At 54.6% G+C, this 17,766-nt stretch overlaps 1 protein-coding gene across 3 annotated transcripts in view; it reads right to left on the reverse strand.

Annotated features, from left to right (window-relative positions):
- Positions 1–17,766, reverse strand: part of SORCS2 (sortilin related VPS10 domain containing receptor 2) — a 502,479-nt gene that overhangs the window by 77,603 nt on the left and 407,110 nt on the right. For all 3 annotated transcript variants that reach the window (XM_063107926.1, XM_063107927.1, XM_063107929.1), the window contains 2 exons: positions 8,946–9,019; positions 1–47 (listed from right to left, as the gene is read on the reverse strand). The exon at positions 1–47 is cut by the window's left edge and continues 18 nt beyond it. In XM_063107926.1, coding sequence (XP_062963996.1) covers positions 1–47; positions 8,946–9,019 — 121 coding nt within the window. The remainder of the gene's footprint in view (positions 48–8,945; positions 9,020–17,766) is intronic.

A 17,766-nucleotide genomic window follows, 5' to 3' on the forward strand; every position in this document is an offset into this window, starting at 1 on the left:
CTTCCACGTGGACCAAATCTGGGTCAGCATCCACCCCAGACACAGCCCTGGAAGAGAACAGCCCCGGTTGGTGTCAGGAAGGAGTCGCCATGCCCTTCCACCTCAGCTCCCCCACCCCACATCTGAGGCCACTCTTGCTCTGTGGTCCAGAGGACACATGAGAGTCCCCTGACCCTGGGGGAAGACATAGCCCTTGCTTCTTCTTTGAGGGAGCCCAGGGGGTTCTGGGCGGCCCTCTGCCCTTCCTAGCACTGTTTATAGAAGACCCTCTGCTTCACAAAAGACTCTCACGTCGTGTTGCTGTTGGGTTTTTTTGTTGTTTTGATCACTGAAATGATCTCAGGGGGCAGGCAGGCCTGGGACCACCACTCTAATTTTGCAAATGAGGAAACTGAGGCTCGAGGAGCAAAGTGACTTGCCTGAAGTCACACAGCTATAAGTGGCTGACAGGGACTCTGGTGGGCATCCAAGTCAAGCCATTGCCTGGGCCCTGCACCCTATTGCTCACTGGCCTCACCACCAATCATGTGTGCCCTCAGGAAGATTCCACTCCCCACGTTGACCCCCCCCAAAGGCTCCCCCAGGGACTTGCCTGAGTCCTTCCATGGGGTGAAGGCTCTGGTGAAAGGAGCCACCTCCCACCACCTCACTCAACAGTTTGCACCAGGCTGGCTTGGGCCATGTGTTGCCAGGCAAGCACCCCACTGGCATGTTGCAGGTGGCCCACCGAGGCCAGGATGATCTGAGACTTGCCCAAGGCTCCTGCCCAGGTCTGCCTGACCCCGAAACTCATGATCTTCTCAGACCCTGCACACTGCCCTGTGTGTGGCCAATCCTCCTCCCAGTGCCACCAGCCACCAATCCAGAGGCCTGTGCCCTGGTGACCCTGCCTTCAAGTAGCAGGTGGTCCCAGTTTTAGAGAAGCAGTGATGGAAACAGGGGAGGGGCAATCCTACCACCTGGACAAGTTCCACAGATGTCTCCAAGAGCTAAGTGGGACCTATTATGTGCCAGGCCCGCCCCAGGCTGCGGGGATGGAAATAAATGAGACTGAGTGGCTGAGGCCGGTGGCCGTGCTCCTGCTCTGTCTCTACCCACCAGAGCCCCTCCCCTACTGACTCAGCTCCCCTCTCCCTGCCCTGTGGGCTGGAGTCACCTTCTACCCTCCCAGACAGCTCCTCCTTAACGTGTGGGAGAGAGAGAAACAAAGAGGGAGGGAGAAGAGCTTGCCTCCTGGGGGCAGGGGCAGGTCCCTGGAGTCTGTACCACACACAGCCCATGCCTGGACCATTCAATAGCTAGTTTAGTGGGAGGTACTCAGGTGAAGGCAACAGCCCAGGGGCTCTGGTTGCCCCAGCTCGCTTAGTGCAGAATAACCCCAAGTGGTTTGGTTACACCCATTTTACAGATGAGGAAACCAAGGCCCAGAGAGGTGAAAACACATATCCAAGGTCATACAGCTAACAGAACAAAGATCTGCAATGCAAGCCCTGCCATTCCCAAATCAACATCCCTTCATCACACGGGTCACCTTTGTGGCTGTGCATAGTGCAGTACATGGAAATGATGCTGCCAAGGAACAGTGGGTGGGGAGGGTCGGTGTCTCAGCTGCCCTGCCAATCAGTTGGGGGTCTCAGCTGGGACCTACATCTCCCCTGCCTCTCTGTCCCAAGCTCACCCCTGCCTCTCATAGGCTCCACTTCCCAAGAATGTATGTGAGGATCATGTTCACCACACATGGGGCTGGCCAGAGGTGGAAACCCCCTTTACCCTCTTGGACACGCTCATCTGGCTGTTCCCATATTACAGTGGCACCAACTCTGCCTTCGATTTATGCAGCACCTCCACTCTCAGCACTCCAGAGCCAGTAACAACAGGGCAAGGACTGATGCTCAGGGTTAACAAGTCTGAAATCCTCACCAACGAGGGAAATTCACCAACCACCCATTCACTCCAGTGCTACCCACCACTGGAGCCCCATTCACTGTGCTGAATGCCACCTGTCCTAGGCTATGTCCATGTCAACCTACTGTGCATGCTCAATAGAAATCTGCAGAGTACTCACTACTGGCCAAGGGCTGAGGACTCAGAGATGAACAAGACACAGCCTCTGCCTTGTAGGAAACACAGGCTAGCAGGAGGCCATAACAACATAACTACCTGACCTGTCCACCATCCACCTGTCTATCCATTCTTCCATCAGCCATCCACCTACCCATCCACCACCCATCCACCCATCCATCCATCCACCCACCCACCAACCCACCCACCCATCCATCCATCCATCCATCCACCCACCCATCTACCATCCACCCACCCATCCATCCATCCATCCACCCACCCATCCACCATCCACCCACCCACCCATCCATCCATCCACCCACCCATCCACCATCCACCCACCCACCCAACAATCCATCCACCCATCCATCCACCATTCACCCACCCATCTATCCACCATCCACAATCCATCCATCCATCCATCCATCCTTCCATCCATCCACCATCCACCCACCTAACCATCCACCATCCACCCACCTATCCATCCACCATCCACCCACCTATCCACCATCCACCATCCATCCATCCATCCATCCATCTACCTACCCATCCACCATCCAACCACCTATCCATCCACCCATCCACCCACCCACACATCCATCCATCCATCCATCCATCCACCCATCCATCCACCATCCACCCACCCATCCATCCACCATCCACCATCCATCCATCCATCCATCCATCCATCCATCCATCCACCATCCACCATCCATCCATCCATCCATCCATCCATCCATCCATCCATCCATCTACCTACCCATCCACCATCCACCCACCTATCCATCCACCCATCCACCCACCCACACATCCATCCATCCATCCATCCACCCATCCATCCACCATCCACCCACCCATCCATCCACCATCCACCATCCATCCATCCATCCATCCATCCATCCATCCTTCCATCCATCCACCCATCCATCCATCCATCCATCCCTCCATCCATCCATCCATCCATCTACCTACCCATCCACCATCCACCCACCTATCCATCCACCCATCCACCCACCCACACATCCATCCATCCATCCATCCATCCACCCACCCACCCACCCATCCACCCACCCATCCACCATCCACCCATCCACCATCCACCCACCCACCATCCACCCACCCACCCATCCATCCATCCATCCACCCACCCACCCATCCATCCATCCATCCACCCATCCACCCACCTATCCACCATCCACTCACCTATCCATCGATCCATCCACCCACCCATACATACATACATCTGCCATCCGTCCTTCCACCATCCACCCACCATCCATCCAACCACCCACCATCCATCCATCCATGTGTGCATGCATCCATTCACTCATTTACTGAGCACCTGCTATGTGCCAGACCTGAGCTGGGACTGGAAATCCAAAGATGCACTCAACAGATTCCTGCTGTCAGTAGTCTCACAGTCTGGAAAAGGTCTGTGAACAATTGTCCCAGGCTCAAATTCTTTAGAACCCAGGTTGGCAAAAAGCCACACCAATTGGTCACATTAGGGTTCAGGAGGCACAGTCTCTTACTGGGCAGCATCTCACCACACAGGCAGGGAACACAGGCAGGGATGGGATGAGGCCCTTTCTCATCCTTTCTGCCCCAGGAGTGGGCAGAAACTGGTTCATTGGGAGGCTACAGTCCTTCTGACCATAGAGAATGTGTACACGGCACATAATAGGTGTCTATCAAGTGCTTTTGAGTGAACAAATGAGACAAAGAGAAAGGGAAGGAGGTGAAAGGAAGAGCTGTTCTTTGAACACCTACTATGTGCTGGACATTGAACTAAGCACTTTATAATCATTTCCTCTTTTCCATCACAGGACTAGGAGGTGAAATTTTCATCTACATTTTACAAATAAAAAAAGCTGAGGCTAAGACAGTTGAGGGATTTGTCTTTTGTCACAGAATTCTTAGGGATTCATTAATACATTTATTTCTTCATCCATTCCTTCAAGGCATTTGACCTGAGCAGCAGGAGATTGAGGGGTGAGGAGCAGATTGGTGGGACCAGAAGTTTCTATCAGGCAACCACTCAGCCATTGGACACACATGTCTGGACTGTAGGTGGCATTTAATGCCAGGCTCTTGGACAGGTTCACCTAGGGACAGATGGGTGTGACCTTGAGGGTCATGAGGTGGACCTCTGGCCGGATGCTCTGTCCTGCTGCAGCCTGGGCTGTCCCTAGACCTGTGTTCTCTGGCTTCCTGGGAGACAGAGATGGGTGCGGGCTGTCCACCCCATCCATCTCTCATGTAATCAGGCTGAGTGGGTATCGGCCACATGGCAAATCTTGGCTGGTGACTACCTGTCACACAGGGGGACTTAAGTGGACACTTGCCATGACCTCAACAGTGCCACTTACAGCAGTTTACAAAGCACCTGCACCCATGTGAGCCCATCTGCTCCGATGCACAGTTATCCAGCTCTGCTGGCACTGAGCATGCCGTGACAAAACAGCTATGCATCCCGCCTCCTGAGTGTGTGCAGTTGGGGCTCGTGTGGGCCACCAAGGAGGAGCCTGACTTGAGAGAGGGGCTCCAGACTGGGCTCAGCTCTGTCACCCCCTCACCCCAGGAGCTTGAGCAGTCACATCACCTCTCTGAGCCTCTGGTTCCACATCCTTAGGTGGCACAATAACACTAGTCCACAGGGTCTCTGTGTGATAGCCGGTGGGGCTTGTGGTTGCCTGTGGAGCACTTGTAAGAAGGCCTCAGAAGAACAAGATGGAAGATGCATCCTAGGGTCACAGCTCCAGGGGCTGGTCCTCCGGGGGAGGCAGAGATGGGGTCAGTCCCCATTGTACCCCAGAACCTGCCCAGCACAGTGCATGGCACCCACGAGGGAAAGTGCATATTTTTATGAATGAAGAAAATTAGGGATGATCTGGTCCAGAGTTTCCCAGACAGCACTGTCCCCAGATTTTACGCTATCTGTGTGCCAACTGGACTGCTCTCTGCCTGCCACGCTCTTCATCCCAAGCACTTCCATCTGCCTTGGGCTTCTCCTTGGCAAGACCAGGAAGTCATGGTCATATTTGTTATCATGTACATTTCAGCCAATACGGTTCTTTAAAATCACTTATCCGTCTATCAGACCAACCCCTCTTATGACACTTTGCCCGAGAGTAAATGGAGCTTCAGGATGAGGAAGCCACTTTGGCACATGCCTAGTCTCCAATGGCCTCTCCACCATCACAGACAGTCCCCCAACCCAAGCTGGCCCCCTGCCCTTCTCAACCTGCCTCCCTCCTGTTTGCTTCACCTCCACCATGGACCAGGTCCACCAGGTGGTCCCAGGTGGAGCCAGGTGACAGGAGAAATCCGTAAGCAGGAATGAGTGACACAGGTTCCCGCAGACACGCGGTGAGGTGGGAGGCAGCGGGGATTCCCTTGAAGTCCATTGCTAGTGCAAACTCTGGAGCACCAGCATCAATCGCTCTGACCCTAGGTAAAGAGCTCTCCACTTCAAGGTGAAGTGTTGATTCAGGCTTTTGCGAATAGACCATTTATAAGCTCCATGGAAGGGAGGTCTCCTGCCTGACACATTTCTCTTTCCTGAATAAAGGCAGACATTGTTCCCTCTAACAAGAGGTCCTCAGCCTGGCAGACAGAATTTTACTCTGGCAATCCATCATTTGTAAAGTGGGGTATGACACCTGGCTCGCTGGCTCACTCACACACTTACTCATTCACTCACTCACTCACTCACTCACTCACTCACTCATTCACTCACTCACTCACTCACTCATTCACTCACTCACTCATTCACTCACTCACTCATTCACTCACTAACTCATCCACTCATTCACTCACTCATTCACTCACTCACTCACTCATTCACTCACTCATCCACTCACTCACTCACTCATTCACTCACTCACTCATCCACTCACTCACTCACTCACTCACTCATTCACTCACTCACTCATTCACTCACTCACTCACTCACTCACTGACTCACTCACTCATTCATTCACTCACTCACTCACTCATTCACTCACTCACTCATTCACTCATTCACTCATTCATTCACTCATTCATTCACTCACTCACTCACTCACTCACTCACTCACTCATTCACTCACTCACTCACTCACTCATTCACTCACTCACTCACTCACTGACTCACTCACTCATACACTCACTCACTCACTGACTCACTCACTCATTCATTCACTCACTCACTCACTCATTCACTCATTCACTCACTCATTCACCCACTCACTCACTCATCCACTCCTTTACTCACTCACTTGTTCACACATCCATTCATTCACCTTCTCCGTAAATTCATTCATTCACCATTCTCATTCCCTTGGTCCCATGCTCTGACCACTATTCCATAGCCATTTCTCATGTGTCTGAGCAGGCTCTGGAACAGACACAAGAGCATAGTGGTTGTGAGGCCTGGTCCCTGGCCGAGAGACCCTTGATCAGGAGTTTTTGAAGACCACGGGAGACTCTGCCTTTACAACACCTCAGGTAGAGCTGAGCTCCCTGGAGGGAGTGACAAGTGTTGACCTGTATACCTTCTTGTTTGTTGAGGTCCCCAAATGCAGTACTTGGGGAAGGCCCAGGAACCCTGTTTAGAGACACCAGGCACATGAGCTGCCCCCTGGGCAGGCAGCCTCGGAGACAGTGGGGACTTTGGAATGTGGGGAATTGGTTTGCACTCCTCTTTGGTGCTGAAGGACGCTCCAAAGCAAATGGTTCTGATGAGCCTCAAAGGCACCGTAGCCAAGGCTGTGGCGGATGACCCCCCCCTTCCTCCTTCTACCAACGGGGCCCTGCCCCACATGTGCCCCACAGTTGGGGCAGGCATTGGGTGAGCTCAGGCACAAGTGGGAAAGCAGACACCAAAACCCTGGTAAAGCGCAGATGGCAGAGTGGTCAACAACTTGACCGCCAGCTGGAGTCAGACTCCAGCCAAAGCCAGGGCTGCAGCTCAGGGGCAGCATGACCTACACAAGAACCCAAGTCTCCCCGAGCCTCAGTTTCCCCCTCTGTAACATGAGGAGAAAACCACCAGAGGCTGCTGTGGGGATTCCATAAGACGATGCGTTCAGACCCTCAGCCCACTGCCTGGTGGGCGGTCAGGGTTCAAAACATGGCAGCTGTGGGTGGCCACTAGTACGGCTTTGCTGTGGAGCCGCTGAAGACTGAGGGAAGAGCCCAGCACACAGCAGGTATCAGAGCACCCGGGTGCTGCCTCCGTGCCCGCCCCCTGCAAGGCCACCCTAATGAGCTCGCTTGTCATGTAGCTTTGCAAAACGTTAATGAGTCTGAGCTTCAGACAGAACGTGGGGCTTTTGCAATTTCCGCTGTCAGTTCAAGGACAAAGAGCTCTTTAGAAATGCTGTCAAAACAGCATTATTCACTACTTACAATGGGGGAACCCCATCACCAGGCTGTCACCACATTCCAGGAGGGGCTCTGGGACCCTGAACGGCCAAGCGTCTGGTGTGATTATCTCTCATGCATAACAACTCTGAGCAATTTGGGAAACTTGGGGGAAGAAATAATTTGATTTTCCCGAGATAATAACATGTTTGGATTATCGCCAATCTCCCTTTCAGGATCTGTGGGCTGGTTTCACTCCCTGGCTGGAGAGGTCTCTGTGAGGCTGGGATGCTGCCTCAGCCTGGCCTGGGACTGGACACAGTGTTGCAGAGCTTGGCCAGTTCTCTAGGCCAGCAGCTTAGAAATGCCCCCTCTCGCCCCGCTGGCCATCTCCTGTGAGCCTGGGGGCCCAGACGTCCCTGGGCTGGGCAGCTCCTGCTCCTGACAGCTGACATCAGTGGTGAGGCCAGTGATTGATGGCAGTGCTCTGGTTTTGAGGAAGGAACTGGGCCCTCCCATGGGTGGCCTGTGGAGAAGTGGCCATCACTCCCCCCCAGGAGCAAAGGGCACATACATCAGGAGCCAGTGTTCCAGAGGAGAGGCAAGGACTGCCCTTCAGCCTGTGGGACTAGTCAGGAAGCAGTCCCCTGGCACAATTAGCATGAAGTTACACATGCAGAGAGGAGGGGGAAGGGGGGTGTTGCACAGTACCCTCTGCTGGGGACAGGCCTGTGCCCCGGCTAGGAAGCCCGTGTAGTAGTTGAGATAAGAACAAGGAAGGATATGCCTGTGCACACGTATGTGCATGAGCATGCACAAACAAGATTCGTGTGGTGGGAGGAACGCACACGGAGCTGTGCACATCTCAAAGGCAGTTTAGTCAGGAGAATGGATCGCGGTCGCAGCAGGGGTGGGTGGCCAGCTCCCGTCTGCTGCCTGGGACCTCAGCAAATGCTCATTCTCCAGGAGCCTCGCTTTCTGCATCCCACAAACACTTCTTGAGCATGGGAGCATTGCTCTTTAGTGCCATGAGACTAGAATGTGGCCCCAAGAGGCTGTTGAGAAGCTCTCATGAGATCCCACAAATGAGCCAGCACCACAGTCCTCAGGCTTGGCCTTTGCCTGGGATGTGAGCCCCCACCCCGCCTGCCTTCACCCCCTTTGCCTGGGCTTGGCTCATCTGCAGGTGGGGTGAAGGGCATGTCCCTGTACTTACCCCACTCACTGGCACCCAGCAGGGCAGAGCAGGGTCACTCACTGGGCTGCACGCGAGGAGCAGTGGGCCACTGTGTGCCAGGGGCCTTCTGTACACAAGTACCTCTTCCCAGGCAGGAAGAAGCCGAGGCTAAGGCAGGGAAGCTCACGTGCACAGAGCTGCACAGCCTGGTCACAGGGGATGCCAGGCCCTGGACACGTAACCGTGTCCCATACTGCCATGAGGAGGGAGGGGACTGGGGATGGAGACAGAAGGTGGGGACCCCCTGAGGAGCTGCCTTTGCTCTTGCCAGGCTCCCGAGGCCTGGTGGGAGAGCTCTCACCAGAACACCTGGTCTTTGGTCACTCGCTCCTGCAGAAGCGTCCACTTCTTCCCCAGGTCAGATGATACATAGAGCTGTAGGGCAGAAAAAAGAGAAAACAAAAGTGGTCATGAAGAGGGCATCAGCTACTTCTGAGAGAGCGATCTCCCGCTAGGATGAACTTCCCAGGGGAAGTCAGTCTCATCCAACAGACACACAGAGGCCCTGCGCACACATGGCAGGGACAGACCATCCCCCGAGAGGCTGAAGGTCAGGTGAGGACTCCACAAAGAGCCATTTCTGCCCCAGGCCAGCTGGCAGGAGCCAGGAGAGAAGGTTCTCCAGGGTGAAATCCAAGGAGGCCTCCCAGAGGAGGTGTGTCTGAGCCGTGAAGTCCAGGAGGCATTTTACAATACCTGCATGAGGGGTGGGCAGAAGGGGACAGAGGGCATCCAGGAGGAGGGATCAGCACGTGCAGAGGCTGCAGGAATGAGGGGGTCAGAGTGGAAACAACAGCGGCCCCTGGTAGGAGTGGGTCCACTGCAGGCTCTGCACAAGCTGGCTGGGGTCTGAATCCAGGGCCAGCCTCACCCGCGTGACCTTGCTCAGAAGTGCCCCACACTCAGGATTTAATGCTCTATAGTCATCGACCTGAACTTCTTAAATATGTGAACTTTGACTCTGAGTGTTGTGAGTGAAGTCTGATGGGACACTAGAGGATCTGCTGTGGCTGAGAGCCCCAGTTCCCTCATGAGGTCCTGCCTGCTGCAGGCTCCCGGGACAGGTTCTCTTGCTCCTGTCTCCACCCAGCGACCCCTGCTGTCCTGGGCCCAGGCCCAGGGAGGGTCAGGGTGAGCACCCTGTGAACTGAGGCAGGCTTGGGGCCCAGGAAGGTCTACAATTGCCCTGCATGTGTCTGTGTGTGCAATGGAGCCCGATGTTAAATAGCTCATATAGACACCACAACAGGTGAAGAGAGAGAGACGACAGAAGAACGGGAAAGGATTTGTCCTGACTTTTAAACAATTTTCATTTTGCAGAATCCTGCAAATTGTACAGCCAGCCCTGCCTGAAACCACCCACTGAGGCTGAATGAGATGTGCAGTGCAGGAGGGCTGCAGGCAGGCCAGCATGTTAGGGCGCTCACCCAGCTGCTGTGCAGTGGAGGCAGGGAGTCCCCAAGGAGGCCGGGCCTGGGTGCAGCCAGGGGCAGTCATTGAGTAGGGAAGAGGAGAGACCAGCTGAGGGAGCTGGACAGGTCCTGGGAGGAGTGCACGGGGCCTGGTCCTCATGTCTGTGCCCAGGGCTCTGGCCTGGGGATCTCGGGTGAGGACAGACCTTGATCAGGCAGGGTGAGTTTTGGAAATGCCAAGTGGAAGTTGCCAGGGACACAGGACATGACCTAACACTGTTCCTCCCATGATCACCTGTGGGAGAGGCCGCATCCTCTTTCACAGATGGGACCGTCCTGAGAGGGACCCAATATCTGCTCGGGCAGGGGGAGCCAGCTCTCGGGGATTGGGGGGAGGGGGGAAGCGTCTACGTTGGGGCACCCCTCTGTGCTGCACCAACCGCCACCATGCCAGGAGGGGGACTTAATAGCTCCAATCTCCAAGTGAGAAAACTGGAGATGGGGTGCAGGACATGCGGCCCCAAATACGACACCTTGGCATCTGAGCGAATGACAGAAGCGGGAAGCTCACTCCTCCCTGCCCCTCTCCCTCTTCCCTGTAGCAGGTCACAAGCCTAGGAAGGTCACTCTCTGACCTTCTCCCCTGAAGACCTTCACATGACAGGTGTCCTGCCCCATATCTGGAGGGGAGGGGTGTCACACAGGAACGCCAAGAAGAATGTGACATTCTTCCGCCCCCACCAGTTTATGACCCTTAGGTTACACTTCCCCACGACTGTCCGCTCTTCACCAAACTAAGTGTGCCATCTGCAGACCTCCCTGTCTCTTGGGATCTTCATTTCCAAGGCTCCTGTGCTGCCTAAAACTTGTATCGAACGCTCGTCAATTGTTATGCCTTTCTCTTGCTAACCTGTCTTTTGTTATAGGGGTGTCAGCTGTGAGCCAGGAGACAGCTGGATTCTCATCAGACATAGGGGAGCAGGGTGGGGCCCGGCAGGACACGCAGAGGCTGGAGGTCACAGAGGGGGCCACGCCTTGACCACAGAGCTCTTGGCCACGCAGCCCCCTTCACCCGCAGCCTGTTCTCGCGTAAAGCTGCCTCCCCTTTTTTGCCCAGCCAGCCCTTCTGATGCCTTGGTGAGCAATTCCCTGTGTTAGTTTCCCTCTGCACAGGTTCCTGCTTCTTCATGGACACCGACTGCTCCTGGGCCTCAGCCAGCATCCGAGGGCAGGGGGTGTCTGCAGCGGAGGCAGGGGGAGCCGTTCCAGGTGGAGGCCCCGCAGCAGGGGTGCCCCGTGTGCAGCTGGGCCTCAGGCAGTGTGAAGGCCAGTGTCACAGGCAGGCTGGCCTCCTGGTGCTGGAGGACGGGGCAGAGCTCCGACTTCATCTTCCAGGGGTGGGAGTCAGGGAAGAGCCTCAAGCCTCACGAGCTTCCTTCACGGGCAGGTCCTCTGTCCGCTCTGGGGGAGGTGAGTGGGATGGCAGAGGGCCCTGCTGGAGGCAGCCTGGCCTCTCCCCTCTCCCCTGAATGACCAGGACAATCTCCTAACAGCAATGCCTGGACACCTGATACCATGACCTCCAACTGGGGAGCTAGACAGACCTGGGCTCAAATCACTGCCTGCAGCGGGTGACCTGGGCAAGCCTCAGTGTCCCTCAGCTGTAGGATGGGACGACAGTCCTCATTCGGCAGGTCAGGACAATTCGGCTGGATCACTTGGGTCAAGTCTAGTGTGTGCCACACATGCAGCGAATCCACGACACACATCTCCCCATTGCCGTCTTGGAAAGGGGACATCTCTGTCCCTGGCCCCTCCTTTTCATTTCATTCTTGCTCCGTGTGCTCATCCACATTTTCATACGTCTCATTCCCAGCCCTCTCAGTGGTGACTAAGCACAGACACGGGTGTGGTGATTCTGTAACTGATGTCCCCAGTTCACCTTTCATTTTGTCATTTTGTGGGATTTGGCCAGCTTCCCCTGTCAGTGGGTGGGGCTTATGGAAACAGTAAAGCCACATGGTGCTAGGGGAGCCTTTGGACCCTCAGAGCATTGCGCACAATGAAGTCCTGTGTTACACAAACTAAACTCCGCGCACAATGTGCTTTGCTGCAGAGACGGGCCTGGGCCGGGCACATTCTCCAGCACCCCAGAGGTGGTGGGGCTGACCGAGGAAGGCGGGTTGTGCAGAGAAGAGGAGAGGAGGGCTGGGCAGGGAGGCAAAGACCGGCTCTGGGGAGCTCTGTTTCTGCCTCTCAGTGGCCACTATGGCATTTCCTTGCCTCAGTTTCCCCACCTACAAAATGATGCCCACAGCCACAACATTTCAAAGGAGTCTGATTCTGGTGATCTTTCTGATCCAGCAGGCCTGGCTCCTATCAGATTCCACTGTACAGAGCTGTGTGACCTTGCATGAGTTCCAAAGCTGTTTCCCCACTTTTTGAAGCCAGAATCTGGATTCCTGCTTTCAAGGGATGTTGTGGAATTATTCCAGGCACTGCTGCAAAGTGGTTGCAATGTTATGCACTCAACCGACAACATCAGTGTCAGTGTCACTCTCGCAGGGATATCCTCAAGGGCAGGATCCGTTCTGCCTGTAGTACGTGCGAGCCCCGCCCCTGGCCACTCACCTTTGATGTCTCTGGGAAGTGGGCGCGTCTGTCAATCTGATGGCGGTGGAGTGGTTTGCCTGGGGCTGTGCCCTGTCAGAACCTGGATTGGAACCGTCTGTGATTTGAACTGTCCCTTCCCTTACCTTGATCAGGCTGTGTCTGGAATGATCCGGTTCAGGAGAACAATTTCCATCACCAGCCCTTGAAAGGGAGGAGGGCTCAAGCCAGCTTCTCACCGCGGGGTACGGCGGCCCTGTCCTCCCAGTCTGCACAGTGCACACAGCAGCCGTGCTGATGGCCCCGGGACCAGAAGCCCCATCTGTGGAGGGGGCCAGCTTTGCTCCGTTTTGTTCACCGCTGTAGCTCCAGCTCCTGCGACAGTGCGGGCACATAGAGGGCCTCTGGCACTACTCCCTGGGGTTTCTCCTGGTCCCGAGGTTGCCAGGGCCCAGGGCCTGGTGTCAGGCCCCTTTGTGGGCCTCTCTTCACATGCCCTTCTGTGATGCTCTCCCCCAGAAGGGCTCGGTCCCCACTTCTGCCTTGATGGCCCAAGTCCTTGACACCCCCCACTCAGGACCGACAGGAGCTGGCTCTGGTCCCCAGCCCCACTCCACCCCCAGCCTCCATGTGTTCCCCGCCTCCTCTTCCTCCTCTCCAGTCTCAGTAAATGGCCTCTCTCCCTCCCATTACCCACAGGTCATCCAGCCACAATCTGAGAGGTGCCCCTTCCCTTCCATCTCCTTCACCTAGAGCAAAGTCACATGGACCAACTCCTCCCCTCCTCTCACAAACCAGCACCCCCGCCCCAGCCCACATGGATCCCCGCTGGACTCAATGGGGCTGTGAGAATTCAGAGACGAACACTGTGTGACACGTGTAGTGATGCTGAAAATACCAAACCCACAAGCGAGCGAGCTCTCCGGCCGCAGTGAGGCGTGTACAACAGCTCACACTCAGAAGCCCTGCAGGTACACCGGGACCTCTCTCCCGCAGCTACACACGCAGGGCACAAGTGACAGGAGAAATCAGAAGAACCACCATCCTGGGCGGGAAGCTGCTGAGGGGGCGACAGAGATGAGCGCGTCCTGGCCGGCTGCCCCCTCCTGTCCTCTTCCCCCCCATGTCAGGACTCTGGTGTTCCCGCACCTCTGTTTTGCCCTCGCCAACGGTGAACGGGATTCCAGAGCTCGCCTTGAAAACCGGATTCCCAACTGCCTAGAGTGAAGTTTCAGCAACACACTCCCACCCTCTTCCCCGCAGCTGCAGAAAAGCAGACACGAGCTCGCATATCCGAACCATCCTTGCAAATGTTTCCCCGTCTGAGGTGTCTTCGAAGAAGACCCCCCACTTCAGGGATGGCTGCTCCACTTGTGACAATCAGTGCAAGCCTTTAAGGCCGCCATTCTGGATGGTTGTGTGAGCACATTGTGGCCCCGGCAATAAGACTGAAATCATGTCCTTCTGTCTTAAACGAGCTCAGGAGCCATCTTTGTTAAGCCTCTGCCTGCTGCTCTCCCCTGCGTGGAGGAAACACCATGACTGCTAGATATTCTTACTCCAACAAAGAGGTTGAGCGTCTGTGTTCAGCTAAGCCCTCCGTGGCTCCCCAGCCCTGTCCATTTGGAATGGTGCCCCTGCCCCAGTGTCCTCACATCCTGGGCTCCAGCTACACTGAACCATTCACTGTCATTGGAACCCACGTTTTTGCTCTCTTACCTCTAGGCCTTTGTGCGTGCTGTTCCCTCTGCCTGGACCATCCCTCCTCCCATCTCCTCCACCTGGCGAGCTCCTGACCTCCAGGGCAGCCTCACCCCGGTCTATGGCTCTGCAGGTAAGAGTCCAGACCTCCTGGCCTGCCATTCAAGGCACCAACTGATTGCCCCAGGGTCCCCTTTCCACCCAGCCTCCCTCTGGTGTAGTGTGTCACATATGCCACAGAGAGGAAGCACCCCGATACCAGAACGTGCATGGGTCCCCCCACTGCTGGGCTTTTGTTCTGGCCGTTCTCTCTTCATGGGACGCTATATTCATTTGCTGGGGCTGCCATAACAAAGTACCACAGACCAGGGGGCTTAGACAACAGAAACAATCCTGGAGACCAGTATACCAAGATCAAGGTGTTGGCAGGGCTGGTTCCTTCTGAGGCCTCTCTCCTTGGCTTGCAGACGGCCACCTCCTCCCTCTGTGCCTGTCTGTCTTGATCGCCTCTTCTTATAAAGACACCAGTCATATTGGATTAGGGCCCACCCTAATGACTGCATGTTAACTTTAGGGCCCAACCTCCAAATAAAGCCACATTTTGAGGTACTGGGGTTAGGACTTCAACATATGAATTGGGGGAAGGAGCCACAATTCAGCCCATAACAGAGACCCACCTTCTGAAGCCCTCCCAGCCCCAGCTCAGCACCACGTCTTTGGGGAGTTTCCCAGGCCCACCCACCTTGCATATGTTATTGGGGAGCTCCTGCCCCCTCTGAACCCCACAGCCATTGCTTACTTTCTTCTGTGCCTTGGGAGTTTAATTTCCCGCTCCTCTGCTAGACCACACACTGCCCATGGACACGCCCTGCCTTGCTCAACTCTTGGTCACCAGAACTAGCCCAAGGATCCATGGCTGTGGGCACATGGCCGGTTGTTGAGTGAGTGAACAGACTCTGGGGCAGGGGCTGGCAAACTTGCTCTGTAAAGGGCTAGAGGAAATGTTTTGGCTTTGTGGGCCCAGCGGTCTCTATGGCAAACACTCATCTCTGCCTCTGGAGCAGGAAAGCAGACAGAGACCAAGCGTACACACGTGGGCGTGGCTGTGTGCCAATAAAACTCCATGTACGAGAATAGGTGGCTGGCCAATTGATGGAGTTTGGATGTGTCGTCCCCTCCAAAACTCATGTGGAAATTTGATCCCCAGTGTGGCAGTGTTGGAAACTGATTGAGTCATGGGAGCAGATCCCTCATGAATGGATTAATGCTCTCCCTGGGGGTGGGGGGAGTAATGAGTGAGTTCTTGCTCTATTAGTTCCCGTGAGAGCTCATTGCTTAAAAAGACCCTGTCACCTTCTCTCTCTCTCTTGCTTCCTCTTGCCATGTGATCTGCTTGTACCCACCGGCTGCCTGACACTTTTCCGCTATGAGTAGAGGCAGCCAGAGGCCCACACCAGACGCAGCTGTCCCAGAATCGTAAATCGAATAAACCTCTCTTCTTTATAAATTACCCAGTCTCAGGTATTTCTGTTACAGCAACACAAAACGGACTAATACACCATTGTTTGCTGACACCTGCTCTAGGGTGCATGATATCACCTTTAACTTTCACCTTGAACATTAAAACAGGACTTTCTTAGAAAGTTTTCATCCCCTAGAACATCAGCTGCATGGGGCAAGGAACTCATCTGCCTTATTAAGCATGCAGAGCTAGGCTTGCCATGTAGTAGGTGCTCAGTAAATATCTGTGGTGCCACTGGTACTTAATTTTGTGTTTGGGCCTCCATGAGTGAGACTGGCAGTGGCTGCAGCCTTTTATGGAGCCAGACACTGAGCTATGCTTGCCAAATGCTGCCTCATTTCACACACACATGCAAACATCCATGCACATGAGTACACACACACATACACACATGCACATGCTCACACACACATGCACACGAGCACATACATACAGACTCACAAACACACCCATAAGATGGGCAACTTTCCCTCTTTACAGATGAAAGAACTGAAACTCAGAGAGGTCAAGTAAGTCAGTCAAAGTCACACAGCATTCAATTACAGCAGCAATTCTCAACTTGCAAACCTGAGCTCACAGTACTATACCAGTGGCTGAGGAGCCCCCCTCCCCAGATGACTGATCATCTCTATTCCTTTCTCTGGGTCATCTGAGGCCGCCTGCACCTCATGTCTCAATTTAACCATCTGCAAATCGGGAGAGCACTGCTCATACCCACAGTCGATAGTGAATAAAAATGAATCTGTAGCCACCAGTTTCTGGCAGCTGGGTAATAAAACCTCCACAGTAATGGATGGCATTATCATTGTCATCACCACCAATGTACTGCATTTATGATGCCAGCCCTGGAACTTTATGAAGCCTTTCCAATTCCTTCTCACGGGAGGTGATTTTACTATCTGCCATCAATTGCTGCAGAAATAGAACATCTCTGCTTAATAAAAGACAAACGCCAGCCGGTAAACAAGAATAAATATGATGGACAGCCCAGTCGCCCACTGCTGAGAGCTGCACAGAGACGTCCCATGGAAGGGTCATCTACTTACGCTAGTTGGCACATCTCAGAAAGGAGTGGCAGAAGTGTGCTGGAACACACTGTCACTCTGACAGAAAGAAAACATGATGAGGAGTCAGAACAAGGTAGGAAGTGAAGGTAAAGGGGCAGGATGAGGTCCTCGGGAAGGTGCACACACAGGTTCACATGTCGGGGGGCTCACATGGTTACTAGAGGTGCTGTACTCTGCCCTGGGTCCTAGCAGCAGCTGGATGTGCTCAGCGTCCTGCCTTTCCTCCCTCACTCCAGGGCACCTTGTACTGCAGAGGATGGAGTACTAAAACCCAGTGTTGTTGGACTCCCTTGCAGCTAGAGTTCTGGGTCAGATGGAGGCATTCACATGAAGTTTGGAAGGCGAAAGTGAAAGGGAGGCATTTGCCTGTCCACTTGGGCATTTTTACTGGCCAGCAAGGTCATGGGGACATGCTCCAGTGTCCATCCTCAGCTCTGCAGGGTGCAGAGGTAGCTGTGGTGGAGGCAGTGCTGGACTCTGCATTCCAGTGTACAATTGCTCGCTTCATGGATATTCCCAGGCAGTGGGGGCTGTGGCGGTGGTGGCTTCAGCTGCACCAGCCACACATTCTTGACCATGGGAAGTCCAGCGGGCACCTGGCTCCACCTTCCTGTGGGCAGAGGTAGAACCTCCACTGGTGGTCAGCATCGCAGGCTTCTGGGGGGCATCCTTGGGGATCTGGCCGGAAGCCCCCCCCCCCAGCTCTCCCAGCAATTTAGAAAGCTCTTCATCCCTCATGCTAAATCCACTTTCTGCTTAAATATTCAGAGTGGTGTGTTGTTCCTGTCCTGAGCCCTGGCAGCTGCAGAT

The sequence above is a fragment of the Cynocephalus volans genome, chromosome 9 (assembly GCF_027409185.1).
Source record: "Cynocephalus volans isolate mCynVol1 chromosome 9, mCynVol1.pri, whole genome shotgun sequence".
In the NCBI taxonomy this organism is placed as follows: Eukaryota; Metazoa; Chordata; class Mammalia; order Dermoptera; family Cynocephalidae; genus Cynocephalus; species Cynocephalus volans.